At 50.7% G+C, this 23,351-nt stretch overlaps 2 protein-coding genes, 1 long non-coding RNA gene and 1 pseudogene across 6 annotated transcripts in view; 3 read left to right on the top strand and 1 right to left on the bottom strand.

Moving 5' to 3' along the window:
* CHN2 (chimerin 2) overlaps positions 1-7,771 on the bottom strand; it is a 438,164-nt gene extending 430,393 nt beyond the window's left edge. For 2 of the 4 annotated variants that reach the window (XM_073550703.1, XM_073550706.1), the window contains exon 1: positions 7,635-7,765. In XM_073550703.1, the coding sequence (XP_073406804.1) occupies positions 7,635-7,683 (49 nt within the window). In that variant the 5' untranslated portion in view covers positions 7,684-7,765. Of the gene's footprint in view, positions 1-5,466; positions 5,914-7,634 lie in introns of those variants that run through there. The other 2 variants (XM_073550704.1, XM_073550705.1) reach the window with 2 other exon arrangements.
* Positions 7,772-7,900: 129 nt separating this feature from the next.
* LOC141053678 (uncharacterized) lies at positions 7,901-17,324 on the top strand. Its single transcript, XR_012221252.1, has 2 exons — positions 7,901-8,033; positions 14,459-17,324. It is a non-coding gene; the product is annotated as an uncharacterized lncRNA (long non-coding RNA).
* LOC141053672 (uncharacterized) lies at positions 10,301-11,338 on the top strand (annotated as a pseudogene).
* On the top strand, positions 11,270-12,268 carry LOC141053674 (uncharacterized; the record flags this gene model as incomplete). The annotated part of the gene is made up of 1 exon (XM_073550698.1): positions 11,270-12,268. A coding segment is annotated over one exon (999 nt), but the record flags the coding sequence as incomplete, so codon positions are not given.
* Positions 17,325-23,351: the final 6,027 nt, after the last annotated feature.

Raw genomic sequence — 23,351 nt, 5'->3', positions numbered from 1 at the left:
ATTAGTTCCTTTACTGTATGAACTGCCTATGACACTGAGAATTACAGATAGCAATGTATCTCCTATACAACCGTGCAAAGGGGCAGAAGGAGCCCAGGCAAAGTGCATAAGGTGCAGAAGGGGCCCAGGCAAAGTGCATAAGGGACAGAAGGAGCCCAGGCAAAGTGCATAAGGGGCAGAAGGAGTCCAGGCAAAGTGCATAAGGGGCAGAAAGAGCCCAACCAAAGTGCATAAGGTGCAGAAGGAGCCCAGGCAAGGTGCATAAGGGGCAGAAGGAGCCCAGGCAAAGTGCATAAGGGGCAGAAGGAGCCCAGGCAAAGTGCATAAGGGGAAGAAAGAGCCCAACCAAAGTGCATAAGGGGCAGAAGGAGCCCAGGCAAGGTGCATAAGGGGCAGAAGGAGCCCAACCAAAGTGCATAAGGTGCAGAAGGAGCCCAGGCAAGGTGCATAAGGGGTAGAAGGAGCCCAACCAAAGTGCATAAGGTGCAGAAGGAGCCCAGGCAAGGTGCATAAGGGGCAGAAGGAGCCCAGGCAAAGTGCATAAGGGGCAGAAGGAGTCCAGGCAAAGTGCATAAGGGGCAGAAAGAGCCCAACCAAAGTGCATAAGGGGTAGAAGGAGCCCAGGCAAGGTGCATAAGGGGCAGAAGGAGCCCAGGCAAAGTGCATAAGGGGCAGAAGGAGCCCAGCCAAAGTGCATAAGGGGCAGAAGGAGCCCAGGCAAAGTGCATAAGGGGCAGAAGGAGCCCAGGCAAAGTGCATAAGAGGCAGAAGGAGCCCAGGCAAAGTGCATAAGAGGCAGAAGGAGCCCAGGCAAAGTGCATAAGGAGCCCAGGCAAAGTGCATAAGGGGCAGAAGGAGCCCAGCCAAAGTGCATAAGGGGCAGAAGGAGCCCAGGCAAAGTGCATAAGGGGCAGAAGGAGCCCAGGCAAAGTGCATAAGGGGCAGAAGGAGCTCAGGCAAAGTGCATAAGGGGCAGAAGGAGCCCAGGCAAAGTGCATAAGGGGCAGAAGGAGACCAGGCAAAGTGCATAAGGGGCAGAAAGAGCCCAGCAAAAGTGCATAAGGTGAAGAAGGAGCCCAGGCAAAGTGCATAAGGGGCAGAAGGAGCCCAACCAAAGTGCATAAGGTGCAGAAGGAGCCCAGCCAAAGTGCATAAGGGGCAGAAGGAGCCCAGGCAAAGTGCATAAGGTGCAGAAGGAGTCCAGGCAAAGTGCATAAGGGGCAGAAGGAGCCCAGGCAAAGTGCATAAGGGGCAGAAAGAGGCCAGGTAACGTGCATAAGGAGCAGAAGGAGCCCAGGCAAAGTGCATAATGGGAAGAAGGAGCCCAGGCAAAGTGCGTAACGTGCAGAAGGAGCCCAGGCAAAGTGCGTAACGTGCAGAAGGAGCCCAGGCAAAGTGCATAAGGGGCAGAAGGAGCCCAGGCAAAGTGCATAAGGGGCAGAAGGAGCCCAGCCAAAGTGCTTAAGGGGCAGAATCAGCCAAGGCAAAGTACATAAGAAGCAGAAAGAGCCCAGGCAAAGTACGTAAGGAGCAGAAGGAGCCCAGGCAAAGTGCATAAGGGGCAGAAGGAGCCCAGGCAAAGTGCATAAGGGGCAGAAGGAGCCCAGGCAAAGTGCATAAGGGGCAGAAGGAGCCCAGGCAAAGTGCATAAGGGGCAGAAGGAGCCCAGGCAAAGTGCATAAGGGGCAGAAAGAGCCCAGGCAAAGTGGATAAAGAGCGAAAGTGAATAACGTTACTGCCTATAAAAAGCCTGTCTGTTCCATGGATTGTGGTAGTAAAGGGAACCTGTTAGCACAATTTTACAAGTATTGGTATGGCTGTATAGGCACTTGTCTCCCAATAAAATGACGCCTTTTTTAACAGATCTGATGTGCCTATCATAAGAAATGTTTGGAAGCCATATGTAAATCAGACTGGAAGTGCACTGGGGGTGTGTCAGTACCAGGGCCAGTATAAGATCTATGCAGAAATGCAGGAGGTTGAATATGGCACCAGTAAAGTGATTGTCCGGATGTTAAAATCGATGGCCTAGCCTTAAAATAGGTCATCAACATCCGAGTGGTGGGGGTGCGATACCTGGCACCCCCGTAGATCAGCTGTTCTCAGTGTAGGCGGCGTCTGGAACTGCACGGCTTCAAAGCTGCACAGCTCCATTGATATAATGGCGGCCACGGCTGGGTACTGCGCATCTCCTATGTACAGGGTTGGACTGGCCCACCGGAGAACCAGAGGATTCTCCGGTGGGCCATCCCTCTGACACCTGCTGGCATATTGGCCAGCAGCTGCCTAGGGCCCCCACTGCTCCAGGGGCCCCCAGCCAGTGGCTCACCCTGCTGCTATGGGGCCCCTGAGTCAAGGGGGGCCCTCCTGCTGCCAGGAGCAGCAGCTGGAGACAAGCCTCTGTCCCCGCTGCTAAAGATAAATGAATATTCAGCCTTACCATGCCCCCATGGGCGTGGAGAGGAGTGAATACCATTTCTCTTTAATAGCTGGCAGTGTTAGCCATCAAGCTGCGGCTAACACTGCCCGCTGGTGCTGCTGAGTCGGGACCCCGGAGGTGGGCCCCCTAAAGGGGGGCGAACCCTAATTGCGATCCCTGCAGCTTTTCACTGGAGTGGAGCTGCAGGGATCCGATCATCCGAGTCATGATCTGACACTGTCCTCCTTTCTTCTGGCCTTCCCGGCACTTCCTGTCTGACTTAGCGAGGCTAGATGACGTCATTATTCAGCCCGGCTGTTTCAGAGAGGAAGCTGCCAGGATGTGCTGCGGGGCACCTGCGGAAAGGTGAGTGTGGGTGGTGCGGTGCTGTGTGTGTGGTGCTGTGTGCGTGTGTGTGTGGTGTGGTGCTGTGTGTGTGATGCGGTGCTGTGTGTGTGGTGCTGTGTGCGTGGTGTGGTGCTGTGTGTGGTGCTGTGTGCGTGGTGTGGTGCTGTGTGTGTGATGCGGTGCTGTGTGTGTGGTGTGGTGCTGTGTGTGTGGTGTGGTGCTGTGTGTGTGGTGTGGTGCTGTGTGTGTGGTGTGGTGCTGTGTGTGTGATGCGGTGCTGTGTGTGTGTGTATGTGGTGCTGTGTGTGTGTGGTGCTGTGCTGTGTGTGTGTGGTGCTGTGTTGTGTGTGTATGTGGTGCGGTGATATGTGTGTGTGTGTGTGTGGTGCGGTGATGTGTGTGTGTGGTGCGGTGCTGTGTGTGGTGCGGTGATATGTGTGTGGTGCGGTGCTGTGTGTGTGTGTGCGCGAGTGGTGTGCTGTGTGTGTGTGCGAGTGGTGTGCTGTGTGTGTGTGTGGTGCGGTGCTGTGTGTGTGTGCGAGTGGTGTGCTGTGTGTGTGTGGTGCGGTGCTGTGTGTGTGCGAGTGGTGTGCTGTGTGTGTGTGTGGTGCGGTGCTGTGTGTGTGGTGCTGTGTGTGTATGTGGTGCGGTGATATGTGTATGTGAATGGTGCGGTGATATGTGTGTGTGTGTGGTGTGGTGATATGTGTGTGTGGTGCGGTGCTGTGTGTGTGGTGCTGTGTGTGTGTGTGTGGTGCGGTGCTGTGTGTGTGTGGTGCTGTGTGTGTGGTGTGGTGATATGTGTGTGTGTGGTGCTGTGTGTGTGTGGTGCGGTGATGTGTGTGTGTGTGTGTGTGTGTGTGGTGCGGTGCTGTGTGTGTGGTGCGGTGATATGTGTGTGTGTGTGGTGCGGTGATATGTGTGTGTGTGTGGTGCGGTGCTGTGTGTGTGGTGCGGTGCTGTGTGTGTGGTGCGGTTCTGTGTGTGTGTGGTGCGGTTCTGTGTGTGTGTGGTGCTGTGTGTGTGGTGTGGTGATATGTGTGTGTGGTGCGGTGATATGTGTGTGTGTGGTACTGATATGTGTGTGTGTGTGGTGCGGTTCTGTGTGTGTGTGGTGCTGTGTGTGTGTGGTGCGGTGATATGTGTGTGTGGTGCGGTGATATGTGTGTGTGTGTGTGGTGCGGTGCTGTGTGTGTGGTGCGATGATATGTGTGTGTGAATGGTGCGGTGCTGTGTGTGGTGCGGTGCTGTGCTGTGTGTGTGTGTGGTGCGGTGATATGTGTGTGTGTGTGGTGCGGTTCTGTGTGAGTGTGGTGCTGTGTGTGTGTGTGGTGCGGTGATATGTGTGTGTGGTGCTGTGTGTGGTGCGGTGATATGTGTGTGTGGTGCTGTGTGTGTGTGTGGTGCGGTCTTGTGTGTGTGTGGTGCTGTGTGTGTGTGTGTGGTGCGGTGATATGTGTGTGTGTGGTGCGGTGATATGTGCGTGTGTGGTGCGGTGATATGTGTGTGTGTGGTGCGGTGCTGTGTGTGTGTGGTGCTGTGTGTGTGTGTGTGTGTGTGGTGCGGTGCTGTGTGTGTGGTGCGGTGATATGTGTGTGTGTGGTGCGGTACTCTGTGTGTGTGGTGCGGTGCTGTGTGTTGCTGTGTGTGTGGTGTGGTGCTGTGTGTGGTGCTGTGCTGTGTGTGTGTGTGTGTGTGTGTGGTGCTGTGCTGTGTGTGTGGTGCTGTGCTGTGTGTGTGGTGCGGTGCTGTGTGTTGCTGTGTGTGTGGTGTGGTGCTGTGTGTGGTGCTGTGCTGTGTGTGTGTGTGTGTGTGGTGCTGTGCTGTGTGTGTGGTGCTGTGCTGTGTGTGTGGAGCGGTGCTGTGTGTGTATGTGGAGCTGTGCTGTGTGTGTATGTGGTGCGGTGCTGTGCTGTGTGTGTTGCTGTGTGTGTGTGTGTGGTGCTGTGCTGTGTGTGTGTATGTGGAGCTGTGCTGTGTGTGTGTATGTGGAGCTGTGCTGTGTGTGTATGTGGTGTGATGCTGTGCTGTGTGTATGTGGAGCTGTGCTGTGTGTGTGGTGCTGTGCATGTGGTGCGGTGCTGTGCTGTGTTGCTGTGTGTGTGTGTGTGTGTGGTGCTGTGCTGTGTGTGTGTATGTGGAGCTGTGCTGTGTGTGTATGTGGTGTGGTGCTGTGCTGTGTGTGTGTGGTGCTGTGCTGTGTGTGTGTGTGGTGCTGTGCATGTGGTGCGGTGCTGTGCTGTGTGTGTTGCTGTGTGTGTGTGGTGCTGTGCTGTGTGTGGAGCGGTGCTGTGTGTGTGTATGTGGAGCTGTGCTGTGCTGTGTGTGTATGTGGAGCTGTGCTGTGCTGTGTGTGTATGTGGTGCGGTGCTGGGTGTGTATAGACACGACTAATAGTGATTGGTCAGGAGAAGAGGAAGAGAAATGAATAAATGATCCTCCGTCCAGCAGTGATTATGCTGAAAGTCAGAGAGCAGTAAATCACTTGCTGAACCTCTTACTATGGCACCAATTCTACTTGTACCTGACCTCCACTGATCGCATCCAACATACCACAAAGGTAGAACTGGTATAGAGTCAACCATTGGGACATGAATTACTGGGGCTTCTGACCCTGGGTGGGATGTGTCAGTGCATGCAATGTTCATTAAAAAGGTTGAGAGCAGGAAACAGACTAACTATGAAATGGTTATAGTCACCTGTACAGTCCCAGCCTCTTCAGTGCCACTAGTTAGGTGGTCTGTGGCAGTCGATCAGTAGTGATCACGTGGTTCTCCAATCACTGGCCTCAGCAGTCACGTGCTGTATATGCGGCATCACCACTGATGCCTGTGACTGGCTGCACCAGTCATGTGAATGGTGAATGGCACATGATCACTGTAGGAAATAAGCAGAGACTGTCTGAGACCACCTGATCGGTGGAACTTAAGCAGTGGGGGATTCAAGTGGTGAGCACAGTATTTTATTTTTTTATAAAAATGTAACCTGCTCGCAGCTCTTGGTTACATTTTTTTTTTAAATCCCAGAAAACCCAGATAAAGGAACAGGAATCATAGTATTAATGACACGGAAACCCCCATTAAGGGAGCGTTGGTCTACGTTCTCATGATGAGCTTTTGATGTTATAGATTTTCTGCACCCATTAAGTAAAAATCTCACCGAGAACTCATCATGAAAGCCTAGCCCTATACCGATGTTCCCCAGTATCAGTTCTCGGGCGGCCTTACACTGAGCAAATCAATTCTTCAACTCTAAGCAGAAAGCCCCATTCCCCCCATAGCGACCAGTGACAGGATTAGGTCACCTGGTTTCCACCAGCAAAAATATATTATTCACATGGTCCATATCCACACTGTGTGACATCGGAGAGAAGGGTCTGACTGCTGCCTGCGCACACACAGTGATGGCAGAGACATTACTAGGCAGCAGCAACAGCAGCCTATGAAGACCAGTGATTGTCAGGTCAGGAAACAGCACCTAGCACAAGCAATGTCCCGCGACGACGGCTGATGATGATCTGCCCTAGTAATGTACAGAAGAGGGTGCTGTCACATCAGCAGGGCAGGGGCATTATTATATCTCATCCTGTCTCCCATGGGGCAATGTGGAGGCGCGGAGTGACGGCTTCCTGACAGATGCACTAATGGCAGAGACAGGACATGGCAGATGACAGCTCGGTGCCAAATCCAGGCAGAGGTAATGGAGGAGGCTACCTGCAGTCCTATGCAAATCGCAACTAAGGATATAACAACAGTTGCCAGATAGAGAACTCTTCTTACAGCTCTGCTACAACAGGATACGTTAGCCCTGTCATTCACCTGGTATATTTCCAAACTCAGCTCTGCTTCATCTCTCAAACTCAGCTCTGCTGCAGTTTACATCCACAGCTTCACATTGTGCCTCAAAAAAAACAAGACAAACTCAGCTCTGCTGCATCTCTCATACTCAGCTCTGCTGCATCTCTCACACTCAGCTCTGCTCCATCTCTCACACTCAGCTCTGCTCCATCTCTCATACTCACAGCTCTGCTGCATCTCGCACTCTCACCTCTGCTGCACCTCTCACACTCAGCTCTGCTGCATCTCTCACTCTCAGCTCTGCTGCATCTCTCACACTCAGCTCTGCTGCGTTTCTCACTCTCAGCTCTGCTGCATCTTTCACACTCAGCTCTGCTGCGTTTCTCACTCTCAGCTCTGCTGCATCTTTCACACTCAGCTCTGCTGCATCTCTCACACTCCGCTCTGCTGCATCTCTCACACTGCTCTTCTGCATCTCTCACACTCCGCTCTGCTGCATCTCTCACACTCTGCTCTTGTGCATCTGTGCACTCTCAGCTCTGCTGCATCTCTCACACTCTGCTCTTCTGCATCTGTGCACTCTCACCTCTGCTGCATCTCTCACACTCCGCTGCATCTGTGCACACTCCGCTCTGCTGCATCTCTCACTCTTAGCACTGCTGCATCTCTCACACTCAGCTCTGCTAAATTTCTCACTCTCAGCTCTGCTGCATCTGTGCACACTCAGCTCTGCTGCATCTCTCACTCTCAGCACTGCTACATCTCTCACACTCTGCTCTGCTGCATCTGTGCACTCTCAGCTCTGCTGCATCACTCACTCTCTGCCCTGCTGCATCTCACACTCTCTGCCCTGCTGCATCTCTCACACTCTGCACTGCTGCATCTGTGCACTCTCACCTCTGCTGCATCTCTCACACTCCGCTCTGCTGCATCTCTCACTCTTAGCACTGCTGCATCTCTCACACTCTGCTCTGCTACATCTCTCACACTCTGCTCTGCTACATCTCTCACACTCAGCTCTGCTACATCTGCACATCCTCGGAGCCCCCACAGGCTAATGACGGACCTACCTGAAGAGATGGAGGAGCCCGAGAGGCTGGAGTTGCTGGAGGCTGCCATGCTGGGCAGCTCTGGCAGGCAGGAGCTCTCCTCTAGCCCATGTCGCCGAGGCTGCAGCCTCCCACTACTTCCTGCTCTGTCAGATGACGCGCGCCCCGTTCCTCCAGGTGTCGGTGTGAGCTGCTGTCACCGAGGAGCCGCAGCCTGAGCCGGGATGAGCAGCGCCCACCGCCCGGGCAGCAGCCTCCGCCCCCTGTGCCGTGTGATCACACCGGCAGTGCTGGAGATGGCAGCGCGCGGGGGCTGCACCGTGCCGGCCTGTCTGCTCTCTGTGCTGCCAGCGCAGGCTGACCTGAAGAGGGAACTTGTGGATGGCATCCAAGTGCTGCTGTCTGCAAACATTGCACAAGGTGTGTGTGTGTGGCCCAGGTGACATGGCTGCGGTCTGTAAACACAGCAGGCATGGCAGGAGGGGGACTCGGGCTCACACTATAGGATCACAATATAGGATCACTATATAGGATCACACTATATAGGATCTCACTATAGGATCTCACTATAGTATCACAATATAGGATCTCACTATAGGATCACTATGTAGGATCTCACTATAGGATCACAATATAGGATCTCACTATATAGGATCTCACTATATAGGATCTCACTATAGGATCTCACTATATAGGATCTCACTATAGGATCTCACTATAGGATCACAATCTAGGATCACTATATAGGATCACAATATAGGATCTCACTATATAGGATCTCACTATAGGATCACAATATAGGATCTCACTATAGGATCACAATATAGGATCTCACTATAGGATCACAATATAGGATCTCACTATAGGATCACTATATAGGATCTCACTATAGGATCACTATATAGGATCTCACTATAGGATCTCACTATAGGATCACTATATAGGATCTCACTATAGGATCTCACTATAGGATCACAATATAGGATCACTATATAGGATCTCACTATAGGATCACTATATAGAATCTCACTATATAGGATCTCACTATGGGATCACGCTATGTAGAATCACAATATGGGATAAGAATATGTAGGATCGCAAAATGAGATCACAATATAGTGACATTCATGGGGGAACCCGCTACTGAATATTTGGTTTCCTAGATTGTCACCAGCTGTGCCCAAGAAGTAACTGGTGCTGCCACTAGCATATGGCACAGCTCATCCTCCACATATCGGTGACAGCCAGTGTACAGTGTCACAGGGCAGGATAGTCACCAAGATTAAGTGACAGACTAGAATGAGATTTTTTTTGTTCGGTGAAGGACGAGGATCATAAATATCATCTACTTGTGTTTCTTTAAGAAACATGGAATATATTGTACACGTCAGGATTTTGGGTTGTTGCATATGTTCCTTTGAAGTCAGGTGACGCCTAATTTATTGGGAGGAATAAAGTTCATTTCCTCCTAGGTGCTGTGCTTTTGGTACGGTGGCCGGGCACTTTCATAACACTATAAGGCCATGTGCACACGTATGCAGAAAATTTCTGCATGAAAATCTGACTCCTTCCCAGAAAACGCGTGTTTTTTTCTGCAAGTTTTCGGCGCATTTTCTGCACATTTTTTGCACTAAAACCGTGCGTTTTTAATGCGTTTTTTTCCGGAGCCGTCCCAGTCACACAGAAAATAGCTAGAAATGCGGAATTTTCCGCAAAATTAATGAGCATGCTGCGTTTTTTCCGCGATGCATTTTTTTCGCGGAAAAAAACGCATCAATATGCACGGAAACTGTGGAAATCATTAAAATGAATGGGAAGCTTCTTTTAAGTGGATTTTTAAGAGTTTTATTTGGTAAAAACGTGAAAAAACCGCAATGTGTGAACACAGCCTAAACCTCCAGATTAACCCTATATCTGCATGTTAATAGTTATCCGTCCTGACAGGTTAATTTTCGATACTATTTAATATGTATCTACACAACCATAATAACCTGAAGGTATCCTTATAAAGACTCTCCTCTCCGCCCTTAGTACGGGGCAGATTGTGACAACGTTCCAACGTGCCTTGGTCTGTGAGCAGAGAGAAATGCTGAGGAGACAGAGAAGACAGCCAGAAGCCAGAGACAAGACTGAGGAGCCGGCAGAGAACAGCACCGAGGAGCCGGCAGAGAACAGCACTGAGGAGCCGGAAGAGAAGAGCACCAAGGGGCCGGAAGAGAAGAGCACCGAGGAGCCGGCAGAGAACAGCACCGAGGAGCCGGAAGAGAAGAGCACTGAGGAACCGGAAGAGAAGAGCACCAAGGGGCCGGAAGAGAAGAGCACCGAGGAGCCGGCAGAGAACAGCACCGAGGAGCCGGAAGAGAAGAGCACTGAGGAACCGGAAGAGAAGAGCACCGAGGAGCCGGCAGAGAACAGCACCGAGGAGCCGGCAGAGAACAGCACTGAGGAGCCGGAAGAGAAGAGCACCAAGGGGCCGGAAGAGAAGAGCACCGAGGAGCCGGCAGAGAACAGCACCGAGGAGCCGGAAGAGAAGAGCACTGAGGAACCGGAAGAGAAGAGCACCGAGGAGCCGGCAGAGAACAGCACTGAGGAGCCGGAAGAGAAGAGCACCGAGGAGTCGGCAGAGAAGAGCACCGAGGAGCCGGAAGAGAAGAGCACCGAGGAGCCGGAAGAGAAGAGCACCGAGGAGTCGGAAGAGAAGAGCACCGAGGAGCCGGAAGAGCACCGAGGAGTCGGAAGAGAAGAGCACCGAGGAGCCGGCAGAGAAGAGCACTGAGGAGCCGGAAGAGAAGAGCACCGAGGAGCCAGCAGAGAACAGCACCGAGGAGTCGGAAGAGAAGAGCACCGAGGAGCCGGAAGAGAAGAGCACCGAGGAGCCGGAAGAGAAGAGCACCGAGGAGCAGGCAGAGAACAGCACTGAGGAGCAGGCAGAGAACAGCACTGAGGAGCAGGCAGAGAACAGCACTGAGGAGCAGGCAGAGAACAGCACTGAGGAGCCGGAAGAGAAGAGCACTGAGGAGCCGGCAGAGAAGAGCACTGAGGAGCCGGCAGAGAAGAGCACTGAGGAGTCGGCAGAGAAGAGCACTGAGGAGCCGGCAGAGAAGAGCACTGAGGAGCCGGAATAGAAAAGCACTGAGGAGCCGGAAGAGAAGAGCACTGAGGAGCCGAAAGAGAAGAGCACTGAGGAGCCGGCAGAGAAGGGCACTGAGAAGCCGGCAGAGAAGGGCACTGAGGAGCCGGCAGAGAAGGGCACTGAGGAGCAGGCAGAGAAGGGCACTGAGGAGCCGGCAGAGAAGAGCACTGAGGAGCCGGCAGAGAAGAGCAATGAGGAGCCGGAAGAGAAGAGCACTGAGGAGCCGGAAGAGAAGAGCACTGGGGATTTGGCAGAGAAGAGCACTGAGGAGCCGGCAGAGAAGAGCACTGAGGAGCCGGAAGAGAAGGGCACTGAGGAGCCGGAAGAGAAGGGCACTGAGGAGCCGGAAGAGAAGAGCACTGAGGAGTCGGAAGAGAAGAGCACTGAGGAGTCGGCAGAGAAGAGCACTGAGGAGTCGGCAGAGAAGAGCACTGAGGAGTCGGCAGAGAAGAGCACTGAGGAGCCGGCAGAGAAGAGCACTGAGGAGCCGGCAGAGAAGAGCACTGAGGAGCCGGAATAGAAGAGCAATGAGGAGTCGGAAGAGAAGAGCACTGAGGAGCCGGAAGAGAAGAGCACTGAGGAGCCGGAAGAGAAGAGCATTGAGGAGCCGGCAGAGAAGAGCATTGAGGAGCCGGAAGAGAAGGGCACTGAGGAGCCGGAAGACAAGGGCACTGAGGAGCCGGAAGAGAAGAGCACCGAGAAGCCGGAAGAGAAGAGCACCGAGGAGCCGGAAGAGAAGAGCACCGAGGAGCCGGAAGAGAAGAGCACCGAGGAGCCGGAAGAGAAGAGCACCGAGGAGCCGGAAGAGAAGAGCACCGAGGAGCCGGAAGAGAAGAGCACCGAGGAGCCGGAAGAGAAGAGCACCGAGGAGCCGGAAGAGAAAAGCACCGAGGAGCCGGAAGAGAAGAGCACCGAGGAGCCGGAAGAGAAGAGCACCGAGGAGCCAGCAGAGAAGAGCACCGAGGAGCAGGAAGAGAAGAGCACTGAGGAGCCGGAAGAGAAGAGCACTGAGGAGCCGGCAGAGAAGAGCACTGAGAAGCCGGAAGAGAAGAGCACTGAGGAGCCGGAAGAGAAGAGCACCGAGGAGCCGGAAGAGAAGAGCACCATGGAGCCAGCAGAGAACAGCACCGAGGAGCTGGAAGAGAAGAGCACTGAGGAGCTGGCAGAGAAGAACAGCGAGGAGCAGGAAGAGAAGAGCACTGAGGAGCCGGAAGAGAAGAGCACTGAGGAGCCGGAAGAGAAGAGCACTGAGGAGCCGGCAGAGAAGAGCACTGAGGAGCCGGCAAAGAAGAACAGCGAGGAGCCGGAAGAGAAGAGCACTGAGGAGCCGGCAGAGAACAGCACTGAGGATTTGGCAGAGAAGAGCACTGAGGAGCCGGCAGAGAAGAGCACCGAGGAGCCGGCAGAGAAGAGCACTGAGGAGCCGGAAGAGAAGGGCACTGAGGAGCCGGCAGAGAAGAGCACTGAGGAGCCGGAAAAGAAGAGCACCGAGGAGCCGGAAGAGAAGAGCACTGAGAAATAAGGCTGACACTAGGAATTTCAGGGTCCCATACTGGCAAAACTTTTAGACGCCGCTCAATCTTCACCCCAAGTCAGCCTTCACCCCTCGCACCTTCCACAGTCTCACCACCATTTCTTGGAAAAACTACACTTCTGCACTGCGTCCTAACGTATTTTTCCGTGCGGATTCTGCAGAATCCGCAGGTAAAATAACCTGCGTTTTACCTGTGGATTGCCTGCGGATTTTGTGCGGATTTCACCTGCATTTTTACACCTGCAGATTCCTATAATGGAATAGGTGTAAAAACGCTGCAGATTCCGCACACAGAATTGACATTATGCGGAAAATAAACCACTGCGTTTTTTATTTTCCATAGGTTTACATGGTACTGTACGCAGCATGGAAAACTGCTGCGGATCCGCAAGGCCAAATCCGCAACGTGTGCACATACCCTAAGGCTATGTGCACACGCTGCAGTTTTCGCTGCGGTTCTGCTGAGGTTTTGGCCGCAGCAGAACTATAGCAGTTCTGCAGTGTACAGTAGCATGTTATCCTATGGGATTTACAATTTTCTGTGCACATGCTGTGGATTTTTAACTGTGGAAAAGCTGCGGTTTTGAATCCGCAGAAAGAAATGACATGTCAATTCTTTTCTGCGGATTCTGCTGCGGTTTACCATCTCCTCCATAGTAGAGGTGATAAACCGCAGGGAAAACCGCAGGTCATTTTACCTGCGGTTCCGCAGGTAAAAAATCTGCAGACCAATCCGCAGCGTGTGCACATAGCCTATCTGTTCCCATCATCAGATCACATACACAGCCATCAGCTTTTGTTTTGGCCAAAAGATTTTTTAAGCCACCACCAAGGCAAGTTAGACTCTTTAGGCTGGGCCCTACTCTACTAAAACCTATTAATTATTTCTTAAAATACCCAATACTGTTTTTAGGTATGTTTTTCTTTAAGTTAATGTGTCACATACATTTTTAAACTGATTAACAATACCACACATAGGGAACAAATACCATCTCACCATGGCCAGACCACATATTACCACCACATAGTGACCGAATAATACCACATACAAGGGAGAAATACTGCCACATCATGACCAGACCACATATTAGCACCACATAGTGAATGAATAATACCACCACATACAAGGGACAAATATCATCACACCATGACCAGACCACATATTACCACTACAGTGACCGAATAATACCACTTAAAATGTATAATAAGGCCACATTGCACACATTGAGTATTTGGTGATTTAATTTTTTTACCCCAGTATCTGTCAGCCAAAACCAGGAGTTGGTAAAAAATGCAGAAGTGTTGCAAATGTTTCTATGAGGCTAATTTCACATTTGCGTCTTTGTGCACAGCGCATCGTGCGCACGTGCATACGCATGCAAACGCAGTGTTTTTTTTACGCATCAGCGAATGCATGACGACAAAAAACGCAGCGTTTGCATGCCTTTGCGTTTTTTAGGCGCATGCGTTCTCTAGGTGTCACATTTCACAGGAGGAAAATCCTTGAAACAGACTCCACCAATGGGACTCCAGTGGGCGTGTGTCATGGTAATTCTTTATATAGACCCTGTTACAGCTGAATTCTTCAGATTTTGCAGCTGTTTCCTGTGTCACCATGGATCTGCGTTGGGAGAGTTTTCGCTTCAACTTGGATCTGGACATCGCGCTGTCTCAGGCTTTTGCATTTGCTTGCCAGGAAGAAAGGCAGAGAGAGAGACAGCGACAGCAGCGGCCTTTTTGGAGACATCCAATTATTGAAGTCCGGGAGAGCCGTGGAGTGTACCACACCCTCTACACCGAGCTCCAGGCAAACCCGGCGACATTTATTGACTATACCCGGATGTCCCAAGAAAACTTCATTGATTTGCTTGGTCGTGTTTTAAAGGAGCCATTTGGAGCCAGGACACACAGCTCCTTCGTGTGATTCCTCCTGAGGAACGGCTCCTGGTCATATTACGGTACATAATATTTAAAACCAATGCCTGCATAATTGTTTTTGTTCGGCCATGTACTAATCCAAAGCCTGCATAATTATTGTTCTGCCATGTAGTAAACAAAAGCCTGCAGAATTATTGTTATGCCATGTACTAATATTGTTTACATTTAAGTGTTTTGCAAAACCCTAGACATAAATATTAATTTTTTTCTTTCTCTGTTTGGCAAATTCCTGGCTACTAGAGAGAGTCTGTCATCACTCCACTTCCAGTACTGGCTTGGAATCTCCACCTTGTCGGGAATAGTTGCGGACACCTGCCGGTCATTGTGGGACATTCTCTGTCCAGAATTTATGCCCGTGTCCACCGCAGAAAAGTGGCTTGAAATAGCCGAACAATTCTTGAAAGTTTGCAGTTTCCCCAACTGTGTGGGAGCGGTGGATGGGAAACACATCAGGGTGACCAAACCCACCAGAAGTGGATCGGAGTACTATAACTATAAAAAGTACTTTTCTACAGTACTCATGGCCATTGCGGATGCAGACTGTCGGTTTATTGCGGTGGACATTGGGGCATTTGGCCGGGGGAATGACTCCCAGACTTTTAAGAACTCGGACATGGGCCGTAGGTTGTAGGGCAACCATTTTAATTTCCCCCTGCCACGACCTCTTTCCCACACCGAAGGTCCGCCACTGCCATTTGTTATGGTTGGGGATGAGGCCTTTCAAATGTGCCAAAACCTGCTGAAACCCTACTTCAGCCGGGACTTGGACCACACGAGAAAAATATTCAATTACAGACTCACAAGGGCACGAAGAACTGTGGAGTGTGCCTTTGGGATTCTTGTGTCCAGATGGCGCATTCTCAGCACAGTCATTAATCTTAAACTGGAAACAGTGGATGAGGTGGTGAAAGCGTGTGTAGTTCTTTTATTATTATTATATATTTATATAGCGCCATTTATTCCATGGCGCTTTACATGTGAATAGAGGTAATACAGACAAGTACAATAAACATGTGCAAGACTAGGGACACACAAGTACAGAAGGAGAGAGGACCCTGCCCGCGAGAGCTCACAGTCTACAGGGATGGGTGAGGATACACTAGGAGAGGGTAGAGCTGGTTGTGCGGTGGTTCAGTAGACTGAGGATCATTGCATGCTGTAGGCTTGTCGGAACAGGTGGGTCTTCAGGTTCCTCTTGAAGGTTTCCATTGTTGGTGAGAGTCTGATGTGTTGCGGCAGAGAGTTCCAGAGTATGGAGGAGATACGGGTGAAGTCTTGTATGCGGTTGTGGGAAGAAGCGATGAGGGGGGAATAGAGAAGGAGATCTTGAGAGGATCGAAGGTTGCGTGCGGGTAGGTACCGAGAGACCATGTCACAGATGTATGGAGGAGACTGGTTGTGGATGGCTTTGTATGTCATGGTTAGGGTTTTGAACTGGAGCCTCTGGACAATAGGAAGCCAGTGAAGGACCTGGCATAGGGTGGAGGCTGGGGAATAGCGGGGAGACAGGTGGATTAGTCTGGCAGCAGCGTGTAGGATGGACTGGAGAGGTGCCAGAGTGCTGGAGGGGAGGCCAGAGAGTAGGAGGTTGCAGTAGTCGAGGCGGGAGATGATAAGGGCGTGCACTAGTGTTTTTGTGGTTTCATGGTTGAGGAATGTGCGGATCCGGGAAATATTTTTGAGTTTGAGGCGACAGGAGGAGGCAAGGGCTTGGATCACCCCAAGGCACCGAGCGTGCGGGACTGGGGAAAGTGAGCAGCCATTGACATTGATGGATAGGTCTGGTGGAGGGGTAGAGTGAGATGTGGGAAAGATGATGAATTCAGTTTTGTCCATGCTCAGTTTGAGAAAGCGAGCAGAAAAGAAGGCTGAAATAGCAGACAGACAAGGTGGGATTTTGGTCAGTAAGGAGGTGAGGTCAGGTCCAGATAGGTAGATCTGCGTGTCATTGGTGTAGAGGTGATACTGCAAGCCGTGGGATTCTATGCTCTGTCCCAGGCCGAAGGTGTAGATGGAGAAGAGTAGGGGTCCTAGGACTGAGCCTTGAGGAAAACCGACAGACGGGGTGAGGTGAGGAGGTAGTATGTGAGAGGGAGACACTAAATGTTTGGTCTGTTAGGTATGATAAGATCCAGGATAGGGCCAAGTCTATGATGCCAAGAAATGAGAGAATCTGTAGCAGGAGGGAATGGTCCATGTGTCGAAGGCATAAGACAGGTCCAGGAGAAGGAGGACAGAGTAGTGTCGCTTGCACTTGGCGGTTAGTAGGTCGTTAGTGACTTTAGTTAGGGTAGATTCAGTGGAGTGATGTGGTCGGAAGCCAGATTGTAACCGGTCAAAGAGGGAACAGGAGGAGAGATGGGAGGACAGTTCTAGATATACATGCTGTTCCAGTAGTTTTGAGGCGTAAGGGAGAAGAGATATCAGGCAATAGTTATACACAGAGGATGGGTCGAGGGAGGGCTTTTTGAGGATGCGTGTGATTGAGGCATGTTTGAAGGATGAGAGAAAGACACCATTTGTAAGTGAAAGGTTGAAGAGGTGTTTTAGAGTTGGGATTAAGACTGTGGCAAAGTTAGGAATGAGGTGGGACGGGAGCGGGGCAAGCGCACAAGTGGTGAGGTGTGATCTTGACAGGAGGGTTGGAGAGCTTATCTTCTGTCATGGTGGAGAAGCTGGCTTTGGAAAAACAGGGCTGAGCGGCTAAAAGAGGCATTGGGAGCTGCGGGCCAAAGCTTTCTCTGATCGTATCGATCTTCTGCTTAAAGAAGGAGGTAAAGTCTTCAGCAGAAATGAGAGAAGAGGGAGGAGGTGCTGTGGGACGGAGTAGAGAATTTAAAGTGTTGAAAAGCTGTTTAGGGTTGTGAGACAACACAATTTTGTTATGGCTAAAGGAGCGCCCTAACTTTGAACTAGATGAACCAGCTGCCAACCCATTGCCTGATTTCACTCAGCACCCTCTCAGGTCATCAGTTGAAGTTGGCCAAATGAGGGACCAATTTGCCGCCTACTTTATCTCTGATGTAGGACGTGTGGCATGGCAAGATCAAATGGTGTAAAATTGTTTTCTTGTGTGTATGTAAATAAAAAACCTGTTTTGATACCTGTACCGAGTGCACTCTGTCTTTATACACTCCAATACAATAATCACCTGCCCAGGTGTCCTACTTTACTAGGAGTCCTGAACAGGTGAATATAGATATAAAAGTTGTATGACCTTCATCATCTCTCCAGACTGTGTACAATAAGGCAGATTGCAGTGACGGTGGAGATAATACAACTAATATTTGTATCACCTGGCCTGATGTTACAAATAGTGATTTTTGGATGCACTAGCATCCTTCACTCTTTATGACACCTGACAATGTGAGTATAAATATTAGTTGTAGTATCTACAATGTCACTTCAGTATGCACGCAGACTGGAGAGATGATAAAGGTTTATACAACTTCTAGCCTGGTGTCATGAGGATGCCCAAAAAGCCTCATCATGACCAGAATTTTATGACACCTGGGCAGTTGAATACACATATGAGTTAACCTCCAGCATCTCTCCAGTCTGCGTGCAACAGATAATGCAGACTGAATCGACGCTGCAGATGACAACTCATAGGTATACTCACCAGGCCAGGTGTGCTAAATAGTTATGATACCAGGCCAGGGTATTGTAGATATGATGTGTAATTTCTCCATCATCTCTTCAGTCTATTCCCCACAGACTAAATAGATGAAGTGGTTAATTACAAAGTATATCTAGAATCCCCTGGCCTTGTGTCCCAAAGAGTGAAATGATGATGGCCAAACACATCATCCTCAATTCACTCTATGATACCTGGCAAGGTGAGAATAGATATGCCTTGCACTCACCACTATCCTCTATCCAGTCTGACCAATATTAGCAGACTGAAGAGACTGGTGGTGAAAATACAAGTCATATATTTGTGTTTTTGACAACACATAGCTCCAGGACTGACACAAGAAACATGTCAGTCCTGGAGCTATGTGGTGGAAAAAAAGCAAAGTGTACGGCACAGTGTGTGTAGCCAGTGAAAGACACAATAAACCAAACAGTATTAGGGGAAAACAAAAGGACATTTATTAAAAAAAAAATTACTGGGAGCGACATTTGGGGGATGATGGTGGCAACTTGGGGGGTGTGGAGGGACGAGGAATGGCTTACAGAAGAGGAAGGGGTTCTAGGGGAAGGGGCGATGAAAGTAGTGGGGGAAGGGAGCTCAGGGATGGGACTTGAGGCATAGGGCGGGTCAGACACAGTGGGAGGTGAGGGGGAGGGAGTGTTAGAGGTTTTCTTTTTTTGTAGTTTTATGGGTTTTTCTGTGGCCCGTTGGCATGGTGTCCTGCCTGGAGCGCCTGGTGCTGGTGGACCTCCTGGAGCTGGGGGACCTCCTGGAGCTGGTTCCTGTAGCTGCTGCGGCATGCTGGTGGTGGTGGAGGTCCTGCCATGGTCCGTGGTGGCAAATAAGGAATGTAGGTCCCCCAGCTGCTGTTCGGTGGTGGTGGCAGTCCATGCAGGGGTGGTGCTGGCGTTGGTGGTGGAGGTTCAAGCAGGAGCGGCGCTTGGCATGGTAGTGGCCGGGGAGTGTCCAGCTGCCCTCGGCCTTGGGGTGGTGTAGCGGTGTTCAGCATGGCTTGGATTGCAGGTGGCCATGCAATGGTATGCAGCAGAAGTCGGTAGTGAGGTGAAGCGAGTCAGTGGTGGCACAGTTGGAAATGCCAACACTGGCTGCTGCACGTACTGACTCTGCGGCATAGCCTGCATGTAAGCAGTGTTGCAGGCCTGCATCACATTCAGCTGGAACTCAGGACTAAGGTGTTCCAGAATGCCCTGTTCAATTTGATTAAAGATATGGTGCGCTGGTCTGTTGAGGTCGGCTTCCAGATGGTCAAGGCAACTGTCAACAGCCTGGAAGCATGTTTCCATTAGTTTGAAACCCTTTCCAGTCTGTCGCTCAGCGCCTTAAGGCCATTCTGAAAGACCGAGCTCAAGAGAAGGAACTCGGGCATGACGGGCCTGTCCGAGGCCTTCTGCCGCTGGCGGGAAGTGCCCAAAAAACCAGTGGCAGAGACCTGGGACAGGGGAACACCTGACATACCAGCTTCCTGGTCTCCAGCTGTCTGTGGTGCCAACCCGCAAGATGCTTCTTGGCTGTTGGATGGCTGGGACGGGTCTGAGTCAGCTCGTTGAAGGACCGCTCCAGGACCAGGTTATAGGGTGCTGCTCCAGGTGCTGTGAAAAGAAAAGAAAAACATTATCATCATGCATTTACAATAGTCAAAGTGCCAACTCCTGTGGAATAGAAAAACACTGAGTAAAAACACAATACAATACAACAGCAAAATACTTACGATCTGGTGGCAAAGACCGGTCTTAAGAAGGCCAACACCCGATGGTATTGGTACTTGGTTTTGGTCCTTGCCGCAGCACCACTGGGAACCCGGTTCTTCTGTCTCAGGTCCCTGTTGAAGCAGTCCTTCATCGAGCACCAACGGGTTCTGACTTTGTTCACTGTGGAAAAAAAAATTAGACAATGCAATGTAGGCAGGAGTTACTAGCATCACACATAGTTGTGTGATTCCGGCCAAGCTCACTGCCGCATCATACTGCATTGAAATACTTACGAAATTCCTTGCAGACCCGTGGAGAGGCATTGTCCCAGCCATCCATCAGCGCTGCGGCCACCTCATTCCAGAGCCGCCGGATCACCATGTTTTCCGAGTGCAGTGGATCACGGCTGTCCCACAATAGGACTCGCTCCTGGACTAAATGGATGAGGGCCTCATTGTCCAGGGCAAATTCTTCATCCCGTTGTGGAGCCTAGAAAAGAAAGAAAAACATCAATCTTGTAAAGATTTGGAAATGAAAATATAGAAAACAAGACAGAAAAGAAGCAAGATTGAAGAGGAAAAACAGGCAAGAAAAAAATCAGGTAGAAAAAAAAAAAGAGTACAATCAGTCAGTCTATACTTAAATGCAGTCTCCCCGCCTGCACTTGCACTGGCTGCTCCTGCTCTTCCTCTGCTGCCGTGGATGATGAGGTCTGAAAAAGAAAATAAATTAATTTGCCACATGTGTATATGCGACAGCGATTACTTACCAATCAGTAGGGAAGGAAGGTACTCACTTCACTCTCCACTTGTGCCAGTTCACCAGGGGTCGGTTGGAATGCCTCTCCAGGAGACATGCTGCAATAAAAAAAGAGACATTAGTACATAATGTCAGGAACACCGCACTGCACTTGCTCACTGAGCCAGTGCACGTGTCCTGAGTACAAAAACTGTGCACAAAGATACCTGCGGAGCGGGACAGCAGTGGTGATGATGCATGCTCCAGGCTCACAGGACCTGAAGCACGTGACTGCTGGGGGCGTGGCCTAAGCTCCACAAAGCTAGGAGCTGCAGGGAAACTCCTAGAAAGGTAGCTACTGGACAATGTTACAAAGGGGCATAGACAGAGACAGAAACCAGATCAAGCCGAGGTCAAAGCACGAGATCGCACGACAGTACCAAAGGGTTAGACAGAATGGATAGTCGGGATGTAGCAATAGATCAGAAAACCAGAACAGGCAATAGACGGTACAATAGGGACAAACTGTAACGGAGTAACGATAGCCAAGCCAGGAGGTCAGAACCGGAAAAGACAATAGTACCAAAACGAGAGTACAGAGTGAGGGGACGGACAGGGTCATACATGGGAAGCAAACAAGCAATGCAATATTCAGGCACACCAGGGGCCTCAGACACACAGTTTGAATAACAGTATAGCTGACAGAGAACCCAGGTAAAGACTGAGTATAAATACCCCTCTCAGATCCAGAAAGAGGCCACGTACACTTAACCCTGTGTGTGCAGGGCAAGAACCCTGATCAAACCATGACAGTACCCCCCTCTTAATGGGGGGCCATTGGACCCCCAGGCTTGTCTGGGTATCTGGCGTGGAAAGCCCGCACCAAATGATCGGCATGCACCGAACTGGCCGGAACCCATGACCGATCCTCCAGAGAGTACCCCTTCCAGTGTATCAGATACTAGAGTCTCCGGCGCACCCACCAGGAGTCAACAATGCGCCCTACTTCATACTCCAGCTGCCCCTCTACCAGCACTGGCGGAGCATTTGATGAGTGATCCTCTCTCACCGTCCCCACAGGCTTTAGCAGGGAGGTGGGCAGCTGCAGTCGGTAGGCTACTGGGTTAACAGCCTCCACAACTTTGTATGGGCCAATAAACTTGGGGTCCAGCTTTATAGATGGTATCTTAAGCTTGATATTGTGGGTGGATAGCCACACCTTCTCCCCTACTGCAAATGCTGGACCTGGCCCCCTCCTGTCAGCAAACCGCTTATAGTTTTCCTGGGCCTTGGAAATATTCCTCTGAACCTCCCTCCAAGGAATTCTAAGACGTTGTGTCACACCCACAGCTCCAGGACAACCTGAATCCATGTGGGAAAACTCTCCAAAATGTGGGTTAAACCCATAGTTGATCTGGAAGGGAGACTTACCAGTAGATTGACTCAGACGACCGTTGAATGCAAACTCTGCCATGGCAATACCTCACACCAGTCCTCCTGCCTGGAAGAGGCCAAGCATCTCAGAATCTGCTCCAACGATTGGTTTGTGCGCTCCGTCTGTCCATTAGACTCTGGGTGGTAGGCAGAGGAAAAGGACAACGAAATCCCCAGCTTTTTGCAAAAAGCCCTCCAGAACCTGGCCACAAACTGTACCCCTCTATCAGACACCACATTCATAGTCACTCCATGCAACCAAACTATATGCTGCATAAATAAGCGGGCCAGGGTTTCAGCAGATGGTAACGTGGGGAGAGGTTCAAAGTGGGCTTGTTTTGAAAACCTATCCACCACCACCAATATCACCGAGTTTCCCCTGGAAGGAGGAAGATTTGTGATAAAATCCATGGACAAATGTGTCCATGGTCTATCCAGAATTGGCAAAGGCACCAACTCCCCGGCCGGCCGGACCTGAGAACTTTTAGAACGAGCGCACACCCCACATGCAGTCACAAACTTTTTAATATCTGTTACCATAGAGGGCCACCAGAAACCCCTCGCAATTGCCCCCCAGGTAGCTGCAATCCCAGGATGGGCACTCAACATAAAATCGTGAAATCCCTGCATAAGTCCGAGACGGAAACGTTCCGATACAAACAATTTACCTGGGGGTTTACCACCCGGAGCCCGAGCCTGGGCCTCCAAAATCCCTCTCTGTAACACCGATGAGATTTCGGCCACCACTACTCCTGGCTGAAGAATGGAGGAGGGAGGTTCTGGAGGGGACACCGAATCAAAGCTTCGGGATAAGGCATCAGCCTTGATGTTTTTAGATCCCGGGCGGAATGTGATGGTAAACTGAAATCGAGAAAAAAAAAGTGCCCACCGAGCCTGTCTGGGGGTCAATCTCTAGGCAGACTCGATATAGGCCAAATTTTTGTGATCAGTGATGACTGTAATGGGATGAATGGCCCCCTCCAGGAAATGCCTCCATTCTTCAAAAGCCAACTTTACCACCAACAACTCTCTATTGCCGACATCGTAATTTCTGTCGGCAGAGGAAAATTTTTCAGATAAGAAGGCGCAAGGCCTCAGATTAGTAAGGGTAGGAGGGCCCTGAGACAAAACTGCCCCCACCCCTACTTCCGAGGCGTCAACCTCCACGACAAAAGGTCTTGACGGGTTGGATTGTACCAATACAGGGGCTGAAGAAAAGCACTTTTTTAATGTCATGAAAGAATTTTTAGCAGCTACAGACCAATTTTTTACATCAGCTCCCTTGAGAGAGGCCCGTTAGAGGCTTTACCACCTGCGAGAAGCCCTTAATAAATTTCCCATAAAAGTTAGCAAAGCCCAAAAATCGCTGTAACCCTTTCAAGTCATGAGGCTGCACCCAATCCGTAACAGCCTGGACCTTCTTAGGATCCATGCGGAACCCCTCCCCTGACACAATCAACCCCAGAAAGGATACTTCTTGCATGAAAAATGATCATTTTTCCAACTTGGCATACAAATGATTCTCCCTCGGTCTCATGAGAACGATCGGCAAATGGTGCAAGTGAGATTGACTGTCCACCGAGTACACCAGAATGTCATCCAAATAGATAACCAC

This window comes from Dendrobates tinctorius, unplaced genomic scaffold, assembly GCF_039654945.1.
Source record: "Dendrobates tinctorius isolate UK_male_01 unplaced genomic scaffold, ASM3965494v1 ptg000167l, whole genome shotgun sequence".
Taxonomy (NCBI): domain Eukaryota; kingdom Metazoa; phylum Chordata; class Amphibia; order Anura; family Dendrobatidae; genus Dendrobates; species Dendrobates tinctorius.
Note: the sequence above shows the minus strand (reverse complement) of the source record. Positions and strands in the feature narration are given on the sequence as shown.